This window comes from Denticeps clupeoides, chromosome 1 (assembly GCF_900700375.1).
Source record: "Denticeps clupeoides chromosome 1, fDenClu1.1, whole genome shotgun sequence".
Taxonomy (NCBI): domain Eukaryota; kingdom Metazoa; phylum Chordata; class Actinopteri; order Clupeiformes; family Denticipitidae; genus Denticeps; species Denticeps clupeoides.
This window is the reverse complement of record NC_041707.1, coordinates 4,463,872-4,491,168: the sequence shown is the minus strand read 5'-3', so window position 1 is coordinate 4,491,168 and position 27,297 is coordinate 4,463,872. Positions and strand designations below refer to the sequence as shown.

General features: G+C 48.1%; 1 protein-coding gene across 1 annotated transcript; it reads right to left on the bottom strand.

Annotated features, from left to right (window-relative positions):
- Positions 1-205: 205 nt before the first annotated feature.
- On the bottom strand, positions 206-24,606 carry nid2a (nidogen 2a (osteonidogen)). Its single transcript, XM_028975044.1, has 21 exons — positions 24,382-24,606; positions 23,639-23,941; positions 21,861-22,102; positions 20,377-20,864; positions 19,339-19,488; positions 17,954-18,199; positions 17,384-17,584; positions 16,425-16,652; positions 11,384-11,530; positions 10,414-10,542; positions 9,020-9,145; positions 7,938-8,174; positions 5,913-6,149; positions 4,551-4,781; positions 4,290-4,459; positions 3,685-3,814; positions 3,369-3,540; positions 1,739-1,896; positions 1,502-1,625; positions 1,311-1,423; positions 206-695 (listed from the first exon to the last, which is right to left on the bottom strand). Exons 1-20 carry the CDS (start codon positions 24,580-24,582, stop codon positions 1,315-1,317), a joined length of 4,029 nt encoding a protein of 1,342 aa, XP_028830877.1. The 5' UTR covers positions 24,583-24,606; the 3' UTR covers positions 206-695; positions 1,311-1,314.
- Positions 24,607-27,297: the final 2,691 nt, after the last annotated feature.

Sequence of the window (27,297 nt, the reverse complement as noted above, 5' to 3'; positions counted from 1 at the left end):
CTTGATCTGCACAGTGAAGATTGTAATGTTTTTAGATGATTTTACTCTGGCTGCTTATCAGCAGCTAGCGCCAAGCCAGCCCCGCTGGGCCGTCGAGGGTGGAGCGTTTTAATAGGCTGAGAATAAACAGCGCTTAAACATCAGCAGCTGCACTAAACCAACAGCCTCGGAGAAAGAGCGCGAACGCCAAGTATCTGCACACAAGTCCCCAATCACTTTTTATTGTTATAAATATCACATTTTACAATAGATAAAAGGGATTTAAAAAAAAAAAAGGGGGTTAAAAACTAAACCACAAAAAAAAAAAAAAACTTTCATGAGTGGAGTACAAATTCTTATTAGTGCACAGAGTATTTAAATACTGCAGGGTTGTGGTAATACACTTTAAATGGCATGACTTTATGCACAGATTAACTCTTTGGCTTCTTTGGCTTGAATCAAAAAAATAGTAATTAAAAACAAAAAAAACATACACAATACAGTAGGTAGAAATGAGGTATAAAAATTTACACAACGTATTTGTGGAACGTGGACCAAGATCTCTGCCGGTGCTGAGCTCAGCAACAGTCCGTCTCCCGGCTGTTCCTCGGAGGTTTCCCATGGTTCCCGGAAAGAGAGAGAGAGAGCGCGAGCGAGCCCTTCGGAGCTCGCCCAAAATAGCACCGTGCAGCAATGGCTCTGTCATTAGCGTCTCCCTGTAACAGATAATGGCGCCGTTGCGGGAAATCCTTTTAAAGCTGACAAGAAAATACATTTGAAAAATCAGGTCTGTGCCTTTAAGGCCTTTAAGAAGGAGTTTTGTTTATACACGACACTGATCTTCTGTGATCTTTCCGGATCCACCTCTCCACTGCTCTGCTGGGTCTGCCTTTGAAGAGTCTGAAGGACGAGTGGCGTTTCGTCACCTCGCTCTGAAGTACAGTGATTTTGGCAGCGGGTGCCTTCTACTTTTCCCCGTGGTCCTTGTAGTTGACAGCATGTGCGTGAGGCGTCTGAGCCTGTCATTTTCTGCTGACATCTGCTCTGACGTCTTTGAACGTTCTGCAGTTTCCCTTCGTTCTTGTTTTTCTTAACGTGATTTACTGGGGAAAAGCATTTTTTGACTACTTCAGGTGACTGAAGGTAATGCATGTGGTAGTCGCTGGTCTCAAATCAGCGTGCCTCACTTCTGCAAATTACCGCCCTACCAATAAATCAATGAATATTGCTTCGTAAAGTGCCTCAGGCGATCGAGCCCAATGCTAAAGCGGTAAAGAGAAACTGAGCGAGGGCCGGACGTTTGGGAGAAGCCGGTAAGAAGTGACGCTCACCTTATCAACAGACCGGTGAGGCAACAGTGATGCCGTATAAGTGGGACCTCTGGTCAGGAAGGTATTCATCTGTGAACTGGCTGGTGCTCCGGCTCAGGCTGATTATGCCGTCCCTGCGGCAAACAACGCGGGAAGCTTCGCATTAAAGCCGTCTTTAATATTACGAAGGTGCTCGTGGAGAAGTGCCTCACCTTCTCCAGTCAGTGTAGTAAAAGTGGTTGGCGTAGAACACCATGCTGAAGGGGTAGTTCAGGTTGCTGTGGATTACGCGTCTGCCCGTCCCGTCCGGTGATATACATTCCAGACGTTTTGTACCTGTAGGACACAGTCGAGAACAGCACTGGAGCTTCCCTGGACCATGGGTTTTGTCAACCACGTGTATTCAATAAGATGCATAACCTGAAGCTTGGGGAAGAAAGGCCACACACCTGCATCGGCCCAGCACAGCTGGTGTGTAGTGGGGTCATAGGTCAAGGCATTGGGCAGCCCTATTCCTTCACGGACCAGCACTCTCCTGTTGTGGCCCTCCACAGTGGACCTCTCAATTTTCGGGGACTCGCGGTTCCAGTCAGTCCAGAACAACATTCTTCGGTGTGCAGAGCAAAAATCATATTTTATTTGCAACATTTTCTCAGTAACCGTGTAAAAGAACCAGCATGATCCGACCCACCAAAGCTAAATTGGCTCTATTATTCACAATATCACAACAGAGTTATGTTATGCACAGATTTTGAATAGTCTGGCCATTCCAACTCATTTCAGAACTGAACCATTTTGGTAAACACGAAAAGACTGTTTAAATCAGGTTGCCACAGGGACAATAGGAGACCATATGGGGGGAAATATAAAATGTATTGGGTTTTGTAAACTAAGTCATCTTGATTGCCCGACAACTGCTTAGCACGTTCTCAATCAGGCATCTAGTGGTGATTCCTCATATCGATAAGCCTTGGCAACTTAGTTAGGCTTTGTCCGTTCATTTAGCCACGTCTTGAGAATGCCGCAGCTGAACAATGTGAACAAATTGCCGTTTGTGTTTGAATTCCAAAATCTCCAAAACCCCAGACGACATGCTTGTTGAGACTTTAGTGCATGTACAAACCCTGCGTTTGAACTGTTTAAAGAAAGAACAGAAAAAGGAACTGAGTAATTACGCGAATGCAGGCATGACTAAGCATTTGTTCCGCGACTCTTGCGGCCGAGGAGACGTTTGTGAACAAGGCTCGAGTCCAGATGGCCGTTTAATCTAAAGCACATCACAACAACTCTCAGACACAGACACAACTCTTCGGCTTCCCCCGTGAGGTTTGTATTACATCTCCTGTCCCGCCCCCGCCCTGCAGTCCCTCCAGATGTGCAGGGCTGCCTGCATGTGTGGTTCCTGGCCCACATGCTGCCTGCACGTCCCCGGGGAGCTCGGGGCCAGGCCCCGCCTGCTTGTGAGGCAACACCAGCATCTGTGCCAATCTGAGGATTTACTCGCTCCCCTTTTGCATTTTGTCCCCATCTTCATCATCTCTCTGAGAAAGCAGATCCTTATTGATGAAGCCCTATCTACAGACAGTGTAATCAGGACCAGGAAGCTGGTTCATAGGAAGAAATCTGGGGTGATGAACGTGGATAATTAAGGGATAAATTAAAGGAGGAAAGCATACGGTTATGTCAAATTCATCCCAGACGACGTGATTTATGGAGCCCCTAGCCTTCTGGTTGTAATTAAGAGACCGTGAGCTTTATTTTAGGAGCTCTAAGACAGACAAATTCACATGCTTTTTAGAAATTAGTACATGGGCCAGCTAGGGATCACAGGAAGAGGGTGGTGGTAGCCTACTGGGTGACACACTCGCTCAAACCCCACTTGCTACCATTGTTGTCCCTAAGTCGTAAGACGCTCTGGATAAGGATGTCTGATAAATGTAAAATGTGAGAAGTAATAGTTTTTGGAGAGTACAAACATGGTGGTATTTCATATTTTTGTTCAATTTAACACGTTTAACACATTGGGAATACATCCTACTACACATATAAAAAAATGATAATTATAAATGTTGGACTTACCCCGATGATGAATCTACAACAATGGGTCGAGGGTTCACCAGATCTGTGTTAAATAAAACCTGCCGGTTGCTTCCATCCAGGTTGGCCGTTTCAATCTTATCCAGAGTGCTGTCCACCCAGAACATTCTCCTGCGTGCCTCGTCCACGGCAATGCCTTCCACACTGTTCAGGTCTGTTAGACAACAAGAATGTACAAGAATGGAGCTTTAAGGGCAAGTGCGAAATGTACAGCCAGCTCTGCAAGTTGTCCCACTACATGTGAAGATCATGTAAGCGTGCTGAGAGGCCGCTGTGTGTCGATGAGTGGGGTCCTAACCAGTATTAATGAGAACCTCGGCCTCTGCGCCTTTCTCCAGACTGGCTCTGCTGATGGTTCTTCCCGACAGGTCGGTCCAGTAAACTCTGTTTTCTCTGCAGTCGTAGTCAATCCCGACCACTACTGAGCCCTGTTGCAAGATTACAAAAACAATATCTGCATTACACAAGGGTAACCTCGACAATCACGATGCGTCCCATCATTTTTTCTACATTACTTCACATTACGTTTAAAAATATGTCAGTGAGATGAGAGTTAACGTGTGAACCAGGCGTTTGTCGGGTCAGGTGAGCGCGGACCAGCGTTCGGATGGTGTCAAATAAACGCTGCATACCACGTTTTTTCTTGGCGGCAGTTTCTGTCGAAATCCTGACGAGGTTTAAACAGTGAAATGCCAATCAAGCACAGAACAAAAACGCGAGTGGCTTTCAGAGGCCGTTACTTTTCAACAAGACTTTTTACACCGCCGCCTGAAAATCACCAATCACCCACGTCATTATGATATAATCAATTATTTTCTCCATTGCACCAATGCAATCTGTGTCCGATTCATTTCAACCCCCGAAAAGGACGTGATAAAACAGGGTCCTGGTTTCTGTTCTTACATGCAGCGCCAGCAGCACTGACGATCTTTCCTTGTCCATTCGAGTGCCATTGAGTGGCAGTGCCCCAATTTGCTGACCCTGGGCATACAGCAGGACGGTTCCGGATGGGGGCGGAGTCACATCTGGCCGGGGAAGTGGACGCACTGTGTGTGGAGCTGCTGTTGGGAGACCTGCATAAAAGTCAAATGTCCAGTTGTCAATGGACACGACATTACAACTAAATGGTAATTTTGTGGAAACTGTTCATTAATAACCACTCACAGGCTGGTTTGACAGCATCGTGTGACCGCGTCCCGGGGATCTCCCGTCCATCCTTGTCCACGCACCAGCAGTAGCTGCTGTCCCCGTAGCACTGGACTGGATTGAAATGGCCCGTGGTGTCACACTGGGGCAGGTACTGGCGTGGGTCAGGCTGGCCTCCGTAGTGCTCTATCAGACTGGCTCTCCAGCGCTCACACACCGATTCAGGGCGTCTGGTGGGTGTGACTACAGCTAAATGCAACAGGAGGGGGGTGATTTGAAACTTCACCACTTTTTCATTCTCAGAGCATCTCAGATATTTCCATTTCGGAAATGCTGCAGCCAGAGCCACGCCTTCCAACCCCCTCACTCCCTGGACTTTCCGGCCAGATGAAAAGAAGGCATCTCTAACGCTGGTGAGAAACCTGCACCCTCCCCAAACCGTGGACGCGTTGAGGTTCACCACATTACTGCTCTGCCCCTTCCTGCTGTATAATCTTGTAAACTACAGAGCTGTCTCTCTGTGCAGCTTGTCTGGTGCAAATTAAAGCGTTAAAATGATGCCGTACAAGAAACCAATGAGCAAATTGCAACATGGTGGCTGAGCCGCAGCATCTGCCCATGGGTTAAATAAAATCCTAGCAGCCATTTTAAACACTCTATTAGTGAACCATTAGTAACTTTGCATCCAGATGGAACAGCGCCTATCATGATATAGTGACCACATGGAAAGGGCTGTTTTTTTTCTATCTATTATATACCCAAAAAATGAATGGCACTCATTCACACGTGATTGTTTTTTCTTACTTACATTTACATTTACGGCATTTGGCAGACGCCCTTATCCAGAGCGACTTACAACGTGCTTTCAAGTTACCATCGATGAAGAGATCAATTCCGGTTCACTAGGACCCCAACTATGAATACATCAATTTTATTCACTCTGTTGTAGATTCTGTATACAAAGTGCGACAACAAGAAAATTACAATTTAATCTAAATATTGTTTAAAGAGGAAGGTCTTGAGCTGTGGTTTGAAGGTGTTCAGTGACTGAGCTGTTCTGACCTCGAGGGGAAGTTCATTCCACCACCGAGGGGCCAAGACGGAGCGCATCTGTGCAATTGTTTGGTGAAGAATGTAAAAATGCACTTGTGTGCATTTTTAAAAACAACTGTAGTGCAAATGAAAATGCGTTCGAATGGAATACAAGCAGCATGTACTGCCCTGACGTGTAAAAACACATTTCACCCATGTAGTTTTATTATGTTTTATGCCCATTTTAGTATACCAAAATGATCCAAAAATCATTTGAAATGACAGACCTTGTGGAATAAATATCATAACATCACAAGGCCCGTGTCTGAAATGGAAAGGTACACTCACCTGGCTCATTGCAGTTCCTGGGCGGAGTTCCAGGTGGCGTCCTTGTGCCCGCCCTCTCCTGGCCCCGGCTGTCCACACACCAGCAGTGTCCCGTGGAGCCATGGCACTGCAGGGGTCTGTATTGACCCTCCTCATCACACTGGGGGACGAAGGCTCCGACAGGGTGGGGACCGCCATGAGAGCCCTGGAGGCTGTCTCTATGGTGCTCACACTGGGTCTTGGGCCTCACCGGGTGATCTGTGGACGAAAGAGAAGGTGGGAAAAAAGGTGGGAAACAATCAGTGAACACAGAGAGGCAGAGGGTCTTATGGCGGTCTGGGTGGGGAGTAAGAAGAAAAGACATCAGGTTCTCATCAGTCAGACAGACCAGGCTGTTTCTGGGGGAGGACGGGCTGCGGTGCCGGCGTCTCCTTGACTTTGAGGCCAGCCTCGTGTCTGTTTGACGGCTTTATGCGTGATGTTGGGCTCGAGGAGCGTTCCCACTCACAGTTCACTCTTGAGGTCAAAATGTGTTTTTCTCTTCGTTTCTTTCACTTTGGCTTTTCTTGAAAGCATTTGGTCAGGTAGATGCCCTGGTGGCATCTGGAAGTTCTACAAACTGAAAAGTTTGTTTAATGGGCCAATCAGGGCCTCTCGCAGACAGGTAAACATTTCCAGACAATGGGTTATGTCAGTCTATGATGATAAAGATACATGTCTGCCCTTTGCCAGACTTAGGCCTTGTCCACATAGCAGGAAACTTTCTCTCTGATCTGGCCTTGCATCCACACGGAAACAGGCGACCCAGAACGTGTATTTTCTAAAATGGGTTCCAGAGAGAATTTCTCTTTTCTGCAAATCCGTGTGGATCTCTGTGTAGCCAACCTGTATCTCCAACCTGACCTATAACCCCAAACGCACCATACGTAAAACAATCCAACATATCCACTTACAAGCATCCTACATGATGTTGTTCAGTTATGTCCTGTTCATTGTACAGAAAGGTTTTACCTTTCTCTTATAGAGATCTGTACAGTTATTAAGTTTTATTTAGTATAGTTTAGTTTAGAGTGTATATACATATATATATACAGTACAGGCCAAAAGTTTGGACACACCTTCTCATTCAATGTGTTTTCTTCATTTTCATGACCATTTAGGTTGCTAGATTCTCACTGAAGGCATCAAAACTATGAATGAACACATGTGGAGTTATGTACTTAACAAAAAGTGGAGACCTGACCTCCACAGTCACTGGACCTGAACCCAACTGAGATGGTTTAGGTGGAGCTGGACCGCAGAGTAAAGGCAAAGGGGCCAACAAGTGCTAAACACCTCTGGGAACTCCTTCAAGACTGTTGGAAAAGCATTTCAGGTGACGACCTCTTGAAGCTCATCGAGAGAATGCCAAGAGTGTGCAAAGCAGTAATCAGAGCAAAGAAACTAGAATATAAAACATGTTTTCACTTATTTCACCTTTTTTTTGCTAAGTACATAACTCCACATGTGTTCATTCATAGTTTTGATGCCTTCAGTGAGAATCTAGCAACGTAAATGGCCATGAAGATAAAGAAAACAAATTGAATGAGAAGGTGTGTCCAAACTTTTGGCCTGTACTGTATGTGTGTGTGTGTGTGTGTGTGTGTGTGTGTATATATATTTATGATTGCACTATGGGGGGGGTCTGTGTGAAACATTATTTCAATACACAGTATACTGTGTATACTGTTGTACTGACAATAAACCAATCTTGACTCTTGAATGGCGGATAACACATGGTCATGGTTGTGCGGCAGCAGCTGCAGAATCTCATAAATCCAACTACAAGAAATGCTATCAACAGTGCACATTTCTAATGAAAAGACAAGGCTGGAGAACAATGACGTGTTTAACTCCCCGCGGAGAAGAACCAGACGGCAAACAAGGAGAGCGGCGAGTTACAACGCCACTTACAGGTGTACAGGGGCCGTTCTCTGAGTCTCAACATTTCATATATCGCATGGTTTTAACCCCGAACAAAATGAGACAACATAAAATAAGATTTACCTGGCTCGTCGCAATTTTTAGGTGGCGTTCCAGGTGGCGTTCTGGTCCCCGGCCTCTCCTGGCCCCGGCTGTCAACGCACCAGCAGTGTCCGCTGGAGCCATGACATTGTAGAGGCCTGTACTGACCCTCTTCATCACACTGGGGAATGAAGGCTCCGACAGGGGTGTGGCCACCATGAGAGCCCTGGAGGTTGTCCCTGTGATGCTCGCATTGGGTCTTGGGTCGCTCATGGTTTCCTGAGCGCAAGAAATACAGAGTCAATCCAAGCACAGAAGGTTTAATGTCTTTGGACGGCGGGAGGAAACTGGAGAACCCAGAGGAAACCCGTGCCAACACAGGAAAGTACGCACAACACCAAAGCCACAACGTGGATTCAGAACTCATGCAGTTTGCCATGCATTTTGTTTTTCACAAAAATGAAAATGCAGATGGATTGAATTGTTGGGGCCTAAGGTGCTGATGACTGGGGTAAGGCATGCGAGCCAATCAGAAGCAGCTTCAGTAACGCACGTTTTGCTAATATCACTACCAACTTTCTGAAATAGTTTATTTTTTATTCAGATTATTTGTATGTATCTCGATAAAAAGTACTTTTTATTATGTATGATTTCTAAGCCTCTCTTGAGACCACGGTAGCTCCACTCTGTACATATAATCATACATATACCCATTGTACATGTGTAGATAAATACATATACCTATTTAAGTTTACATATACATATATATTTTCCAATCCATACATCCATATTTTGTGTTTCTAGATTGTATACTGTACATTTTATAATTTATTGTTGTAAAGTTTTTTATTATGTTCTATTGTTTTTTAATTTTTGATGATCTTACCTTTGTTCTCTCCACTCTCTGCTGTGACAATGCCAATTTCTCACTTGTGGTACTAATAAAGGTTTATCTTATCTTATATCTTATCTTAACCGCCATGCCACTGGGTGACTCTACATAAGCATTTGAATCCATTAAATTGCATTTACAGTGTATGCTATTATATTACACTTAAACAACATTTGGTTAAAAAAAAATGTAATCTGTCCCTGAGTTTTTCAAACAGGTACAAACAGCTTACCATTGCGAGGGTGGCACTGGAAGCCGTTGCCATAGTAACCTGGCTGGCAGTGGCACTCAAATGATCCCCTTGTGTTGGCGCAGGTTGCATGGCCGTGGCAAGGATGGGAGAGGCACTCGTCCACATCTGGTTCGAGAGTAAAGAGACACATCGGGCACGCGTGAGCTCATTCTGCTACTCTTGAACCCACAGCAGACGCAGAGATGCGCGTCCACTAATGGCCTGCAGGGATGAGACTTGTGTGTGTGTGTGTGTGTGTAGTGGGGGAGGGGTGGTCAATCGGGAGGCCGTTTCTTTGAGCCTTCGGGATGTCAACAGGACATGGGAAGAGTTACCCGTTATTTGACCTCTGTGTGATCTTCAGCTGTGCGTCTCCTACGCACACAAGGCCTTGCCTGAAAATTGAGCCATTGTTTCAAGCCCGTCGCCCCCGTAGTTTCCCTCCGGCCTGGTCACCTACGAGGAGTTCTGACTCACTTTTACAAAACCCGGGGCCAAGAGCGGGCCACCGCAGCTCTTTGGAAATATTGTGGGATTCACTGACAGTCAAAAGCAGCTTCATGAGATGATCCTTAACATAAATGTACTGGCCCGGTGCCAACAGACAGCAGCAAACAGATCTTCAGGCCGAGATGATAATCATGTTCAAGCACTTGCACTTTTAATTTCGATTTTCTCTATATTTCATTAGAATCTTCCGTTTCAGCTCAGTGAAGCACTTTAAGCACCAACACATTTTCAGTAAGTTAGCTTTCTCGTAGAATTTTAACCAGATTGAGGGTTAATCGTTTACATGTCAAATTTGCCTATATAGACAGCGATTTAAAAAGAAGGAAAAAGTGAACCTGTAAAACTGCGTTGTTAAATGCGATGCTGTCTGAAATTTGGTGCATCTGACTTAGAGACCAGCGGAGAAAACCCACGCCAACATGGGGGGAGCCCATTTGACATTCATAAATTATGATTCCTTTGAGCAACTACATAATCTCACATGTCATTGAGTCGTAACTCTTCTTCTACAATAATAAGGCACTCTGTAGTGTCCCTGTCCTGTCACTCATATGTCCATTGTCCGAGAGAAATTAGCTATGGAGGTGTACGCCTTTTTTTAATAAATTGAAAATGTGTTTCTAAATGGATTGATGGGTGAAATGCATAAACCTTCCCAAAACCAGGGATTGAGTGCAAAGATGTTGGACAAATACTTGGCCCCACTATGAATATTGTGGCCCCTTTATAGCTTATAAATCCTCGATCCACCAGCGTGTTGAACTTTTGACTGGTTGCATACCCACTGGCATCATGGGTGTTCTACTATTGGCTAAATTGCAATGGTTCCCTAATTCTGTGTTGCAGAACCATTTGAAAATATGTCGTATGTCAAGTCGACTCACCCACGCAAGAGTGTCCATCGGAGCCGAGCTCGTAGCCCGCCTCGCACCGGCAGCGATAGCTGCCCTGCAGGTTCTCACACTCCGAATGAGAGCCACAGGAGCTGAGGCCCTCGGCACACTCGTCCACGTCTGTAAGGGGAGAGGGAACGTCTTAAAGCAGCAAAGCCAGCAAAGCGTGTAATCATTAATCCAGGGTGGCCCGCTGTGCCACGGGAGGTTCTGGATGGTGCTGATGGAGACATTAGCCGCGCTGCGCAATCACGACTCGACGACAGAGGCTGGCTGTTGGGTGGGGGCGACGCCCAACTCTGAGTCCGTGGGAACGGGCCTGAGGCCAGGGAGGTCTGAGAGGTTTAATCAGGGATAATGAAGGGGAGGGTGGTCCTCTCCCCCCTACCTGCTGTAGCTGTTAATGAAAAGCCACATTCCTCAGCCCCCCCCCACCCCACATATCGGCCGGATATCAGTTCCATTAGAGTGGCAGTGAGAGAGTGACGGCGAGAGCTGTGTGTGAAACAGCTGCGGGGGGACAGGGGGCACCTTGAAGCAAAGGTGTTAAATCTAGGCTCTCATGCCTGTTAAAACGAGGTGGTCCAGGTGGGCCGGCCTCCAGGCTAACAGATGCATGTCGGGGACTGACTCCGCCCCCCCCACCTCATCCGTCCATATCCCGTTCCCACAGAGCACGCCTGTGGTTATGTCTGTCCCAGTCGCCACTCTCTCTGTTTAGAGTTCGTACATGGAAGATCTCCCCGTCTGACTCCGAAGTGCACTTAGCACAGAGTGAGTGATCTGTGTTCCATAAATAAAGGCCGAGCAAGCGCGCACACTTGTGGCGGTTGTGGTCTAGGGGGCAGGCGGGGGTGTGCATCCGAAACCACCCCGGAGTTTAAACAAACGTCCGAGCGCTCGGCGGAGCTCACAAGTCAGCGTTGGGATACGCGGATATGAAACTGACATCTTCTCTTACCATAGCAGTTACGCCCGTCTCCGCCATAGCCGGTGGCGCACTGGCACTGGTAGGCCTGGCCCTCTCCTGGAAGACACTGTGCCGTGGTGTCACACTCATGGCTGCCAGAGTAGCAGGGGTTCACCAGCTCGGGGCCTGGGAGCTCCGCTGTTGGCACAGGAAATAATACAGCGTTTCGGGTGCCGTAGCGAGGTCTCAAAGAATTGAAAACGATCTAATCCTGCTGGCAGAGGCCACAGACTTAACAAATATTGTTAAATGTTTCAAACATCATTTATGGTTATTCATACAATTACATGGGCAAATATAATTCGGATATATTAATAATATATATACAGTACAGGCCAAAAGTTAAGACACCTTCTCATTCAATGTGTTTTCTTTATTTTCATGACCATTTGCGTTGGTAGATTCTCACTGAAGGCATCAAAACTATGAATCAACACATGTGGAGTTCTGTACTTAACAAAAAGTGGAGACCTGGCCTCCACAGTCACCGGACCTGAACCTAATCGAGATGGTTTGGGGTGAGCTGGACCGCAGAGTGAAGGCAAAGGGGTCAACAAGTGCTAAACACCTCTCCTTCAAGACTGTTGGAGAACCATTTCAGGTGACGACCTCTTGAAGCTCATCGAGAGAATGCCAAGAGTGTGCAAAGCTAGAAACTAGAATATAAAACATGTTTTCAGTTATTTCACCTTTTTTATGTTAAGTACAGAACTCCACATGTGTTCATTCATAGTTTTGATGCCTTCAGTGAGAATGTAATGTAAATGTAAAATGGTCATGAAAATAAAGAAAACACACACACACACATTCTGATTGGCTGGCTAGTAGGTGTTTCCAATAATTTGGCTGCAAAATAATTGCAACAAGTAGGAGTAGCAACCATACGCACTGTTCATATGATGCATCCATCTGAGATTACAATACAGCTGTCAGCCAAGCAGAATTCAGGGCATGAATATGTATATTTGTCACTACGGTGGCATGGCGGTCGTGGAGTTTGCAGGTTCTTGCTGTGTCCACATGGGCAGTATGGTCTCCTGCAGGGTAGGTTCATTAGCGCTCGGTGTTCGGGCTGGTGAGGCGGCTGGGATCGGCTCCGGCTTCCCTGTGAGCCCGACTCGAACCAGCGGGTTTAGGGGGAGGGATGGGCGTTTCCATCTGTCTTCTTTCAGCGTAATTCTCGGCAGATGAGATTAACTAGACCTTTACGGCCGTCCTTTCTAAAGATTTTTGGGCCGAGAGTTCCAAAATGTTTATTTAAACCTATTTGACGTTTATATGTAAAAACACCAGGTCCCGGGTTCTTCCCTGATGCGTGGAGAATGGGTTTATAAGCGTAACGAAAACCAGTCACATCGGACTCTTGCTGACAGTGATGAGTTACAACCCTGGCAAAATGTAGAAACAGCGTACTACAGTACTACAGGATGTGACAGTTGGGCTCAAAGTGTCCATCACCGTGTGACCTTGGGGGTCAAATGACTTGACCTGACATGTAAGTCATGTTTAAGGTGCTATAAAACGAGACACCACACACACACACACACTTTGCAAAAGAGTTTTGTCTTTCTGTTTGCCGTAGGGTAAACCTTGTGTACCAGAGACGCTTGGGACGAACTCCAGAGATGCAGCCTCCCCGGGAAGTGGCTGCTTTTGTTCCCCTGTCTCGCTGTCCCCTCTCCGCCAAACGCCTCCACGCCACGCATTTAAAAACAGCTTGATTTCCTCACCCCAGGCCACCAACCAATTTGGCCAATTATCAAAGGCAGACAGGAAGCCTTTTGTTTGAAGTGAGCGAGGGAGAGAAAGACGGTCCCTGTTAAAGACACTCGGTAGGGGTGGGGGAGAGGTGGAAAACCTACGGGACGAGCGTTACCATGCAGAAGGGGGTGGGACTGGTTCTTTTTAACTATAATTAAAGGGACAGAGGGACAGCCCGTGGGGTGGACACCTGGTAAGGATGGAGGGGGGGGTTAATGTTCTGGGGGGGAAATGGTTCAGCCCTCGGTTTGCACAGCAAGTGAGCGGCCGTTTTTTCTTTAAAGAGCGAAGAGTCTTCCAAGAAATGCTGGAACATTAAAGGTGTGAAGGACGAAGATGGATGAGGAAATGGGCCTCTTAACAAGGAAGAGGGCGCTCAGTGGCACCACTCGTGCTCCAGACTCTCCAACATCTGGGTGTTATAGTTTGCGGCGTCTTCTCTGGCAGGAAGTGCATCCAGACGATAACTGGCCTGGCAGACTAGGACTGACTCACGGGTCTCAGATTGACTCATAAGGCAGTATGGTCAGTTTTGGACTTTTCTGGTCATTTCTGAAAGCTGCCTTTGACCAATTTAAGATTATACCACTGACTTGTCCACTAGTAATTGTTGCCAAAACAGTTCCTGCCAAATATTAACCTCATTTTATCCCCAGGGATGAAACACATAAGGAGTCCAATGTTAGCAATTAATTTCACGCAAAGTTCCCTTCAGTGTAACAGAATTCATCCTGAACTCATACTTCACCTTATGGTTAGCTAATGTTAAGAATATATAAATACATATGTATACACACACACACATACACACACAGTACAGGCCAACTCCACATGTGTTCATTCGTAGTTTTGATGCCTTCAGTGAGAATCTATGTAAATGGTGATGAAGAAAAAAAAACACATTGAATGACAAACTTTTGGCCTGTACTGTGTGTGTGTGTGTGTGTGTGTGTATCACACACACTACAACATTTCCTAATCCGACTCCAGCTGTAAGAATGTTGCAAGACAGAAAATTGTGAAACACTCCAAGGGGGCTTGATAAAGCAATAAGCCACCAGAGACCATGTGTCTTGAGTGGCTTATTGTGTTAAAAAAAAATCACTGTAAAATTAGTATGACACCATTCAAAAACATTTTTTAAATATTTTTGATTTAAAAATAATATATTATAGTATACTATCCAGTGTCCTATGTGTAAACATATTGAGTGTGGTCCAGAAAATGTAGCTCTAGACTAGACAAGGGATGTCAATCACTTTGAATTCCAAAATTGTGGTGGCCGTTGGTCAAAAAATACTTTCAGAAGCTTTAAATCAGGGACAGTCTGTGGGTAGCATGGAGGGTAACAGATGTGACTTGGATCCATTGTATCTCTGAAGAAGACACTTGTGTTTGAGATGTTCCAGGAGTCATGCCTTTTAACTGGTTACTCTGGAGTGTCATATAGCTGTGTTTCCATTTCATTTATTTCATTTCTAGTGTTTATCAGACCCCCCTTATCCAGAGCGACTTACAATCAGTAGTTACAGGGACAGTCCCCCCCTGGAGACACTCAGGGTTCAGTGTCTTGCTCAGGGACAGCATGGTAGTACCTGGTGTTTGAACATATGACTTTGTGGTCTTCTTGTTCATTTGTTGAGTGTATTACCCACCAGGCTACTACCCTATGCCACATAATGCAATATTTGCTGTTGCTACAACAAATTAACAAGTGACGTCACATGGACATGCTGTCCCAACGTTCATTATCTTTCATTGTAAATCATCTGTCTGTGAGTTGATGAGACAATTCATTCATCTAGGTTCTCTAGTATCTCCCAGTACTGGACCATGAAGCAAGCTGAGGTCTAAACCTGGATCAGAGCATCTCCTGCGCAAAGCGAGCAAAAACGCAGCTCCCTGGTATCCCAGCTCTCTCATGACCTCAGGCCGCAGCTATTCTCCCCCCCATCCCCCCGTAATTCTGTCATGGACGTATTTTGTTTCAAATTGAGCAACAACGTAGCCGCCCTGCCGCTCGGACGCCATCTCTCGCTCTGACGATGGGCTGTGAGGAGCGCTCGGTCCAGGGAACCGCCGCGGTGGCTCTGATCTGTGAGGAATCTTCACACCACCCTTCCACATCAATTATTCCTGGCTGGAACTCACAAACCTTCAAACCGGTATTCGCTGTTTCAATCGTGTGGGCTGTGGGTAGAGAAAATGCCCGACCAGCATCTGCCGTACAGTCACGGTTCCTTCTCTTGCAACATTCCGGCATGGTAGATAAATATCCACGTACAAAGTTGTTCATTATGTCACTAACTCTTGCCTAGGGAAACAACAGAGGAACATCTTGTTGGATTGGAGGTATGGTCCTCATGGGTAAATACGTTGCTCATAGACTCTTCCTGTGTGCTTCTGGTCAGGCCAAAAAGTGTATATTTCAGGGTTGATAAGTTTAATTTAAACAAGAACCCTGTAAACGTCAGGCTTTTCATCCTGTTTCGCCAGAACCAAACATCATGGAGAACCACTGTGGTGCGGTCGTAGCCGCAGAAACACTCTCTTAGATTGTCTCCCGTGCTCCATGATTTATGGCAGCGGGAGCCAGCGATTTGCTACAAAGGCCCCCAATAAAGAGCCTGAGATGTCTGCCGTTAGCTCAGAATGCAGCAGAAATACAGCGGCGCATTGTCATCTGTCATCCTCGGTGAGGCCGAGGGCAGATCCTACATCTGCTTTACTGCTCCGCAGAAGCATATAGGGAGTAACAGGTGGTCTGGGGCCATGATCCCCCCCGCCCTTTTTAGCTGCCGACTGCGGGAGGGCCCGGCGGGAGGCACGTCAGCGCTCTTGACATGCATGAGATTGAGACAAATTCCTTGGCGCTCCGTCTCTCAGCGCGTTAATAACGAAAACATCCCAAAAATGAGGACTGGGCCGAAGGACAGGAGGCAGGAAGCCGTGACTGCTGGGGATACAGCTGCGGGGAAGGGGCCAGGGCTCCATGCGTACAAAAAACCCCACAGAGCCAAATAGGAAAACGAGAAGGTGGTAGTAGCCTAGTGGGTAACACACTCGCTATGAACCAGAAGACCCAGGTTCAAATCCCACTTACTACCATCATGTCCCTGAGCAGGACACTTAACCCTTAGTGTCCCCAGGGGGGACTGTCCCTGCAACAACTGACTGTAAGTCGCTCTGGATAAGGGCGTCTGGTAAATGCTGTAAATGTAAATGAGAGTCGAGGGCGCGCCCAACATCGGCGGGGTTCGCGGTAGCCTACCTCCAACGGGCCCGATCCTGTTGGTGATGGCGTATCTGAGAATGCGCTCCTCTCTCACGTACATGGCCAGCACCCGCTCCACGGTCAGCTGCTGCGTCTCCGGCGCCGCCCTGGGCGCGTGTCTGCAGTCGCGGTACGTGATGTTCTGCCGGAGCTGGTAGGAGATGGACTGCGCTCCGCTCTCGGCAGAGACCACCCTGAACTCGTGCACCGAGGTGGAGGTGACCACTGCGGACAAAAGAGGATCGTGCCGTTCTGCGTCATTTGCCACGCCTGCTCACGGCTCATTTTTACTTTGCCGACTTAAATAAAGTAAAACACTGTGTTGTAAACAAAGCATAATAGCTTCTGAAACATCTGAAGCTCTTCGAAGCTTTCACACCCCCGGCTTCTCTCAGGTGGACAGTGGGGATGGGGTTCCTATGCTGACCACTTGTTGCCTGCTTTCCCTTCACTCATGTTGACGATCATGTGCTCAGTCAAACGTACTTTCTTCTCTTCTGTTAACTCTATTAGAAACCAGCCTCTTTCACAACCAGCCTCGTCACCTTTACAGAGTAACCGCGGCCAGCTTCTGACTGGTATTGTATTTCACTCGGAATTTACACTGTTTAGATGGCCAAAATACCCCAAATCGAGCAAATCCAGACCTTTGGGGGTTAACACAGACAGGATGTGATCTCTTTGGTCTTATGTTGTTATTTTTTAAGTCTGGACACAGGACTCCAGAAGAATCAAAGTCTGCTTCCTTTAAAAGGAAGCAGAAAGAGCAACGCTGGGCTTTTTATAGCGTAGCCGCTAACTGACCCCCCCCCGAAAGATCTCTATCTTGCAGAAATGAAAGATCAGAAATCAGGGGATCATTAGATTATTGCACAGCCAACCGGGGTTAAACTCCGGCGTTAAACTCACAGAAGAACACCGCGTGAAAAAGGACGGCGTATATATGTATACGGTACCTGAAGGGTAGTACTGGTAGACCTCTTTGAAAGGCTCCATCTCCACCGTGGCGTCCGGGGGCACGAAGGGAACGCTGCCCTGGATGTGAGTGTCCACGCTGAGGTAGTTCTCAGGACTCATGCCCTTGGCCGTCTGGACGATGCTCAGGCGCTGGTTGCCGGGGTGGAAGATGATGTCAGCGTGTCGGGTGAAGTCCGCACCTGAGAGGGGAAAAAATAAAAAATAAAAAATTGCCGCGTTCACGCTTCGGCAACTCATCGGCACAACTGCGAGTCGTGAAAGGAGGCTGGCGCTGAAGCGCTGGAGCTCTTTTCCTGCAAATTTTAAAACTCGCCACAGATCGAACACGGTTGAGGGCTACGGGCAGAGTAATTTCAGAGCGCCTGACTTGAATTAAGCTTGGAGGTGGAGTGCCGGTTGTTCCGTGCACCGAGTGATGAACACAGCTGCATCTATGCGCTCACACCGGCCAAAAATATGTCTGTACCGTAAGTCGCCCGGAGGGTGGGCTGATGTTAGGCAAACAGACGCCATAATAAAAGCGGCAGGCGGCGTCCTGTAAGTCTTACCGGCGACGGCGAAGCCGTTGTGGCTGTTGGGGAGCTGGAGGGCAAAGAGCCAGCCGAACAGGCCACCGATGGGCGCCACGGGCATGAGGGCCCAGCCCACCGGCTCCGGGACCTCGCTGATCGCCGTGTAGGCCCTACCATCTCCGACCACGATGTAGGCGTGCAGATCCACGGCGTTGAGCTCCACGGGGGTCCCGCCCACCATCATGGTCCCACTCACTTTCCCATTGACGCGTTGAGGGGCACCTGGATGGTAAAAAAAAAAATGCAGATATTACAGAAGTCGGACACACTCTACCTGGTCTATGCACCGTTTAACAAAGGCCCCACTGTGCACCCAGCCAGATTCCTCTCTGCCACTCAGGATTAACCTCTGAGAAGTGGCCATTTCAATGAAGAGGTTGAGTTAAGTCGCTCTTTTAAAGACCCCTGGCTCGAGCCTCTCAGGAAACTGTTACGACCCAGCTTGATAGGCGGGCTTTCCTTGCGCCTACATCAAACACTTCTTACGCCGTATGCTGTACCACAGCTGGGAACTCACTGTGTTTACAGAACTAATCCTAATAAACCACAAAACCAAATCTCGCCGCCGTGGATATAAAGAAAGGCAGACCTCTGTCAGATCCTCCGATCTGACAGGAAATGAGCAGACGATGTTGTCTGAGAACTGAGGCCCTGACTGTGGATTTTTGACAGTGATGCGCGAAGCACGGCCAGAATGTTCCGCAGCCCCAGTCCAAAGAAGCCAGACCAGTATTAAAACAGGTATTGTTACCAACCACCAAAATCGGTCTGCTAACACTGAAATGGCAACAAAAATAGCTACTTTTTCAAAAGTAAAGGAATTCAGCTTGAATTACAGCTTATAACTAGTATAACTATCCCTCTAACTAGTGGTTTTATGCCATTCTGCTAAATTAAATATATCGAAACAGACACAAAATGTTGCAAAGTGGGGCAGTGGTTGGCCTAGCAGGTCAGGAAATGGACCCAAAGTGCCACTGATCAAGGCACCGTCCCCACACACTGCTCCCCGGGCGCCTGTCATGGCTGCCCACTGCTCGCTAAGGGTTAAAAGCAGAGGACACATTTCGTTGTGTCACCGCGTGCTGTGCTGCGGTGTTTCACAACGACAATCACTTCGCTTTCATTTCGAACAAATCAAGTTAGCATCGTTATTGTGGGGCGCGTGGGTTCAATGACCCAAGACGGGCTCCGGAGGGCCCGGCCAAGGTCCGGATTAAGTGGTACGTTTATTTTTTCTCATAAGCTTGAGATGCGGCTAAAGTACATGAAGAAAATACAAATCTTTTTCCTCAGAGCAAACAGACAAGAGCAACTGGATTCGCAGCGAGGTCGTTAACATGTGGCTGCTCTCCACCCACCGTTTGGCAGGCAGTGGCGTCCGTTGCCAAAGAAGCCGGCGCGGCAGTGGCAGCAGAATCCGGTGGAGTAGTCGGCGCAGTCGGCGTTGTGTGAGCACTGCTGCCGGAAGCGTTGGCACGTCTCCCTGTTGTCTGTGCTGTACTGGATGACTACAGAGTGGAGAAAAATATTTCAAAGGCACATATAAATAAATATATAAATTTATTCTATGCAGAATCTATGAGCTGTCCCTTAATTTAATGTAAACTTACATGTGTACTATTCAGAAATTTAGTCATCTCGAAATTTTCTTTAAGAATAGGAGCAAAACACTTCCTCAAAGCTCAGTTGGGGCAGTGGTGGGCGGGACCTAGCGGTTCAGGAAGCGGCCCTGCCAGAAGGTTGCCGGTTCGAATCCCGTGGTGCCACTGAGCAAAAGCGCCGTCCCCACACACTGCTCCTGTCATGGCTGCCCACTGCTCACCAAGGGTGATGGGTTAAATGCAGAGGACACGTTTCGTTGTGTCGCCGTGTGCTGTGCTGCAGTGTTTCACAATCACTTCACTTTCAATATCATTATACCTTATGTATAAGCAAAGAATATTTAATTACACTTTCCTTGCTTGTTAATTATATTAAGACAATATAGAACAATTGAACCACGATTGCCTTGACTTTTCTGCATACTCGTCAGTATAATGCAAGTATACTTTCATTTAGTGCATCTCTGAGAAGTAGGGGTACAGGGGTGTTCCCTTTTTTGTAAACTTGGGCAAATAGAGTAAAGTAGAGTAAACAGAGTCGAGCAGAGACACAGAGTATGTCCAACGTCGAACATCTGGACGTTTGTGTGTCCTAATCTGATCTGGAAAAGCTCCTGGGCCAGCACAGCCGGCCACTCGCAGATGCAGGAAGGGGGAAGCCTTGTTCCAATTATTCACTGCTGTGACCCTGCAGATGAACAGCTGAAGGCTTCTCCCCCGACGTTCCTCCAACTAACCGAGCCCGAGGGAGAACCGGAGAGCCGAGGAACTTGGGCCAGCTGATGTCCTCCTTACCTCCCGAGTCGAAGTCCACCTCCTCCTCCACACTGACCACATGGCCATCTGGAGCGTGCGGTGGGCTGCTCTCCACCCTGTGGGGGTACGCTTCCAGGATCGCAGGCTCTGGTTCGGGGCTCTGCCCGCGCACATCGCCGTCCGGCCGGAGCCTCCTGGTCTCGGAAAGCGAGTGCTCGCCTGGACCCGCCACGCCCTCCGGAGGATGGTGAGGGGGTCCGGGAGTGCGAGGGACGTCTTCGTAGGACTGGACCTGTGGCAGGCCAGGATGTTGGCCATGAGTCTCCGGCGAAGCGGCGGTGGGAAATTCAGGGTAGTCTGGGTCCGGGTAGTCGGGGTAGTCGGGGGTCGTGGTGTTCGGTGCTTCGTGGCCGAACAGGTGGACCGTGGGCAGAAGGCTTCCTGCGGCTGCCGGGATCACGTTATCGAAAGAGAAGCTGTTGCCAATGTGGAAGAGCCAGACTCCTGGAACGCCCGCGTTGCCTTTCCTTAAGGAGGAGTGAAGAAACGGTTACACGCCCTGGTTAACATCTGCAGTGCAACGTGGGATTACGAGTTAAAGCCGTAAATCTTGGCCTCAACTTCTACCGTTTAAGTTTGGGGCGGGTCGGGTCACGGAGAGGTCAGAAAACACGAACCTCCGCGTGCACCACCCATCCTTTCCGTATGATTTGCTGCTTGATTCAATGATTGGTGACTTTTAATGAATTGCTCGTTTGATTCGCAGTTCTCGGCCACTGTCGTCAGGCTGTGCGTTTTTAATTATCGTGAAAATGGATGCTGAGGTGAAACGGAGGGTAGATTCTGGCGATTACGTTTTAAACTTTAAAACGTTTAAAAGGGTGGTAGAAGCCTAGTGGGTAACACACTCGCCTATGAACCAGAAGACCCAGGTTCAAATCCCGCTTACTACCATTGTGTCCCTGACCAAGACACTTAACCAGGGGGGGGACTGTCCCTGTAACTACTGATTGCAAGTCGCTCTGGACATTTAAGTCGCTTACATTTAAATGCTGTAAATGTAAATGTAAACCCGCTCATTTACATATACAGCATTTATCAGACCGCATTACAATCAGTAGTTACAGGGAGAGTCCATTTACATTTTTACATTTATGGCATTTATCAGACGCCCTTATCCAGAGCGACTTACAATCAGTATTTACAGGGACAGTGTCTTGCTCAGGGACACAATGGTAGTAAGTGGGATTTGAACCCGGGTCTTCTGGTTCATAGGCGAGTGTGTTACCCACTAGGCTACTACCAACCAGTTTTTTGGCCCTATTAACAATTCAAATTCAAATTTTATTTGTCACATACACAGTCACACACGGTATGATATGCGGTGAAATGCTTTGGCGACTGCTACAGACCACGGTATTGTGAGTATACAACGATACAAGACCAGCTCTGTTATGAGCGCTTTGTTCCTAACCCCGTGTGGAGTTTGCGGAAAGGATCGCGGATGGTTGCCGGCCACTTACTGGTACAGGTTTTTGACGGACTGCTCGTTGCTGGTGACGCTGTAGTGAGGGCCCTCCTGCCGGGAGAAGATGAAGAAGGAGACCTCCCCTCGGCTGAAGCCCACGCGGGCCGGCAGCTCGATTTCCACGTTGTAGGACTCCTTGGGGCGCGTGCCGAAAAAGTTCAGGCCGTCCTCGGGGTAGAGGAAGAGGGCGTAGGTGTCGGTCTCGTCATAGGCCAGCACCGCTTGAAATGTGTTCCGCTGCAGAGGGGACACAGGTCCAACGTTCCAACAAATTACGAACGAATGAGTTCTTCCTCCCAGCTTCCTCGCTCATCTGCGCCTCACTGACTTCTCGTAATGACGGACATTTCTGACCTCGGAAGGCTGAATGGACAGCTGGACAGCCAACGTCCTCACCTCGGGTCTCTTTCTAACGGTCCTGCTATTTTCACACCTTCTTCTAAGGCCGTCCCCCGGCAATTTAACAAAGAACCGAGCTGCCGCGGCCTCGGGACTACCCGCCCGCAAACGTGTAGACAGGAACCACCCCCCCACCGTCGCGTGAAATTCCTCCGCGGCGCAGAGCTATCACCTCCATCAACGGCGCCACAAAGCAGCCGGCACCCGGGACAACAGCACCGCGCCGGGTGTTGAGAGACCCCCAGGCCTCCTGGTTCCAAAGCGCCCCCCCTCGCCACCAGTCTCAATGTCTTAATTACAAGACCTCTCCATGCGAGACTCGGACAAGACTGCTCGAAGATGTTACATTTACCAGACGCCCTTATCCAGAGCGACTTACAATCAGTAGTTACAGGGACAGTCCCCCCCTGGAGACACTCAGGGTTAAATGTCTTGCTCAGGGACACGATGGTAGTAAGTGGGATTTGAACCTGGGTCTTCTGGATCACAGGCGAGTGTGTCACCCGCTAGGCCACTACCGCCCTGACACCCATGTCGTTGCGAATAATCAGTCTCCCGGTTGTGTGCGGGTTTGGACGTGGGCCGGGGAAGGTGGACGTAGATTAGCGGTTTGGGCTTCAAAGCCACAATGCGTCCCCCCCCCCCCCCCCCGCTCACCTCGGACTAGAGATAAAGCTGATGAGATCCCGGAGGAAAACAAGGGGGGCCAGACCGTGTGGCGTTCACGTGATCAAGGAACTTTCGTTTTGGGGGAACAACGGCTCATTAATTAATGCCAATTAAGGCATTAATTAAGCCCGTCTATTTGAATTACGCGATAACTTTTCGTTATTCACATTTTTTTTTGGAACCAAAACGGAAACGCACACCGCATTCTTCTAACGTCCGGCTCGACTGAACAAGCTGGCAACGGCCAGCATTCTTCTTCTTCTTCATCTAACCAGAAATCTGGAAATCAGTCCTGAAACCCTGCCGCCGTTTTTTCAGTCCCACCGGATATTCGTTTTTTTTTTTTTTTTTACCGACACTTGCATCCCATTTCGTGCGAGAAACATAAATACCACGTACTTATATTTAGTGGTCTGGCGAGAGCCAGTCCGTCACAAAGAGCGGTTGCCGGAAAGCCCCGGCGTTAATTTTCTTTATCGCCAGCATGTGCGCCGCGACAATATTCCCGCCTGCAGGGAACGACTCTCTGGAGAAGTTTTGGAACAACATGGCATTTCTGAGGATTAGCCCAGGTTGGACATTCGCCCTCCAGGGGTAGACATTAGGGGAGGGGGGGGGGGCATGACCCCCCTGATAATCGCCGCCCGGGGGCAGAGGTCAAGAGGGAGTCGGAGTGAGACCCAGGGAGAGGCTTTAGAGTCCTACCTTGCCGGACGGCCCGGCGTGGCGGGACGCTTCCTCGTACGCGCCCACGTTGTCCCACGTAGCTATGAACGCGTGGGTGGGGTTGAAGCGGGCGTCTGGGAAGCCCTGGTTCACCTCCGAGGCCACGCGGTTGAGAATGCCGGGCGACTCCGTCTGCCGGTAGTAGATCTCGCCCTGGCCCCCGCTGGTGTCCAGGTCAGCGAGGAACGGCGCGATGACGGGGAAGTCCGTCGGGAAGCCGTCGTCCACGTACTGCTTCTCCATCGGCAGGTCTTGGGTGGAGATGATTCCGTTGGTGGCAACCTGTGCGATGAAAGCGGAGGAGGACAACAAAGCCAAATATTCTTAAAACATTCCAGTCATATTTGAATTCATTTGAATGTATTATTATAAACTTATTATCTGGGTGGTAGTAGCCTAGTGGGTAACACACTCGCCTATGAACCAGAAGACCCAGGTTCAAATCCCACTTACTACCATTGTGTCCCTGAGCAAGACACTTAACCTTAAGTTGCTCCAGGGGGGGACTGTCCCTGTAACTACTGATTGTAAGTTGCTCTGGATAAGGGGGCGTCTGGTAAATGCGGTAAATGTAAATGTAAATGAGTGTCTCCAGGGGGACTGTCCCCTATAACTACTGATTGTAAGTCGCTCTGGATAAGGGTGTCTGATAAATGCCATAAATGTAAATTATAAAAGCTGCCCCACTGCTATTTAATACAAAAAAAAAAAACGTGACCTACGTATAGATTCCTGAAAGAGGCTTCGTAGAAGTACATGGGCTTCGTCAGGACCAGGACCTTCGACGTCTCGTCGTCGCCCTCCTGCAGCGCGGCGTCGCCGTGGAGCGTCCCGTACGGGAAGACGTCGCCCCTGCGGACGGCCGCCACCGAGCAGAGTCGCAGCAGCAGCAGCAGCCAGGCGAGTGCGCGCGCGCTGCCCATGTCCGTCGCCGCGGCGCGTCCGCTCGAGTCTGCGCGCGGCGCGTCCGCCGCGTCCCGCGAGGCTCGCGCCGGTGGGCGGGGCCCCGCCGCCCGACGCGCGCCGCCGATTGGCTGCGGCCGCCCCCCCCCCCCCCCGACGGACATCTGGTTTGAATTACGAACACTGGCGATTAGCTGATGGGTTATGTCGCGTTTTTTTGGGGTTACATTACATTAACATTTACAGCATTTACCAGACGCCCTTATCCAGAGCGACTTACAATCAGTAGTTACAGGGACAGTCCCCCCCCTGGGGACACTCAGGGTTAAGTGTCCTGCTCAGGGACACAATGGTAGTAAGCGGGATTTGAACCTGGGTCTTCTGGTTCATAGGCGAGTGTGTTACCCCACTAGGCTACTACCACCCCTGCTCTGCTGCTCTGTTATAACCGAATAACAGTTAATGTCCTTAATCTATAAACAAGCTGTGAGTTCTGCATCGTTCGCGTGCCATTATTCGCTGGACTTCGAATCGTGCTGAGATGCTGATTAGATGATCAGATCGACCCGGTCTCACCAAACAGGTTATTTGTTACTGTGACGTTGTTGTTACGTTGTTGTGAACGTTTTCACGTTTTCATGTTTCACGTCTCATGTTTGACCAATTTTACCGCTTATAAAAGTATTTGGAAAATGTTGCCGCGGTCTCTTATTTTTGCTGAAGTTTTTGTCATCCAGAACATACGAAATGTACGTAATTGACATAACACGTGTGTAATTTCTGCATTTAGTTTATTTCATCGCCTCCTTTTTACCGCCACCTCGTGGCTTTTTCAAGCACGTCTTTGTACTAATCAAACGCTTCGATATCATATAATATGTTTGACAAATTTAAAATATAGTGAAAAAGATGCACAGTATTGGATTTCAATAATAATAACATAATTGTCAAAGTGATGAAACAAATATTAATACTCTGCAGTACACAGGTTCGGTCAGAAGATGGCGCAGAATGAACAGTAATTTAGCAAATTGCTTAAGAAAGTGGTATTTAATTACATAATTATGTCATTCTAATTATTATGCACTGTGCAGAAGTGTGGCTCTCCTGCTTCTGAGCTGTGGAGCTTTAATGTTATTGATACCGGTATGGTGACACTTTGATTGTTTGTAGAAATGCAACGTGGTCATGTTTTCCAGACAGTGTCCTCTTTTCCACAGAACATCTCATTAGTTTCCGCTGCCCGTTTCGCTGTTCCACTCACCTGAATTAATGGGGCGGAAGTGGAGGACATTAGTGAAATGAAACATCCTACAGCAGATGCTCATGAGGACGTGGCAGCGGCGTGGTCTTTCCACCTGAAATGGTCACGTTAGCGTTAAGGATATCAGAATGTTCAAGTCACTGCTATGTGGCATATGACTTTGTAAGAAAGGCCTGAATAGTCCTAAACGTAAGAACATGATTATGGTTGGTAGTACCTAGTGGGTAGCCTGAGTGTGTCCAGCGGGGGACTGTCCCTGTCGCTATTGATTGTAAGTTGCTCTGGATAAGGGTGGTTGTGGTCAGTTGTGGGACCCACCAGTCACGAATGGAGGGTCCAACGTGACGCCCTGAACAAACGTTAGTTTTCCCAGAACGGACTGAGGGACGGTACTGGGAAAACCTAAGAAAGAAGAAAATAAAGTGATTGTCACATGTGATACACAGCAGCACAGCACACGGTGCACACAGTGAAATTTGTCCTCTGCATTTAACCTATCACCCTAGGTGAGCAGTGGGCAGCCATGACAGGCGCCCGGGGAGCAGTGTGTGGCAGGATGTCCGGCGGCGGAGTCAAAAAGAGAGGCTCAAAATTTATCAAAAAGTGCTCTTCCTTTTTTTTTATTATTTTCCCCTATTTTCCCCAAAAGTGAAAAAAAAAAAACATGCAAATATATGCAGGTAAAAAAACAGAAGTGTGCTACAAAAATAAATCAAACTCGAAAATAATGAAAATCACAGAAAACACAAGACCTGCACCAAAAACTAAGTATCAAAAGTTTCTCTCTCTCTCTCTCTCTCCAGGGCAGCTCTGTCTCCCTCAGGCTCAGTGATCCATCTAATACAGGGCTACCTCACCTGTAGCCCCTCCCCCCTCAAAACAACCCTCAAAACATTTACATTTACAGCATTTATCAGACGCCCTTATCCAGAGTGACTTACAATTAGTATTTACAGGGACAGTCTCCCTGGAGCAATTTAGGGTTAAGTGTCTTGCTCAGGGACACAGTGGTGGTTAGTGGGATTCGAACCCGGGTCTTCTGGTTCATAGGCGAGTGTGTTACCCACTAGGCTACTACCACAACATACAAACTGAACCTCCGACCTTCTTAAGCAAAGAAATCAATATTTACAAGCATGCACCAACCCTCCAAACACCAGCAGCGATGGCATCCCCCCCATATTCCCATCCAACACCTGGATGTGACCCCCAAACGGCAACAAGCAGCCAAGATCATGAATCATGCCTTTCTTGGCACAAGAAGTCTGGGGACTAGAGTAATGGCGTCTCACATAAAGACATCAAGAGTTTAGAGAGATGGGGTTTTTTTTGCATTTGTTAAGCATAATTTTCAAAGTGCAAGACACATACACGTAAGCCTACACTTAGTGGTGCCAGTATTTGCCACGTTTGCCATGTTGTAGATAGAATCTGTTGCAGTCTGGCTCCTACACCCAGAGGAAACCGTGTG

Bases quoted from the DNA above. Each gene is read 5' to 3' on its own strand.
- nid2a (XM_028975044.1), bottom strand. From the start codon at position 24,582: ATGGGCAGCGCGCGCGCACTCGCCTGGCTGCTGCTGCTGCTGCGACTC. The intron at 22,103-23,638 runs GTAGGACTCTAA...TCCCCTCTGCAG, and splicing joins ACGCCGGGCCGTCCGGCAAG to CGGAACACATTTCAAGCGGT. The intron at 3,815-4,289 runs GTAAGAACAGAA...ATCTTGCAACAG, and splicing joins CAGTGCTGCTGGCGCTGCAT to GGCTCAGTAGTGGTCGGGAT.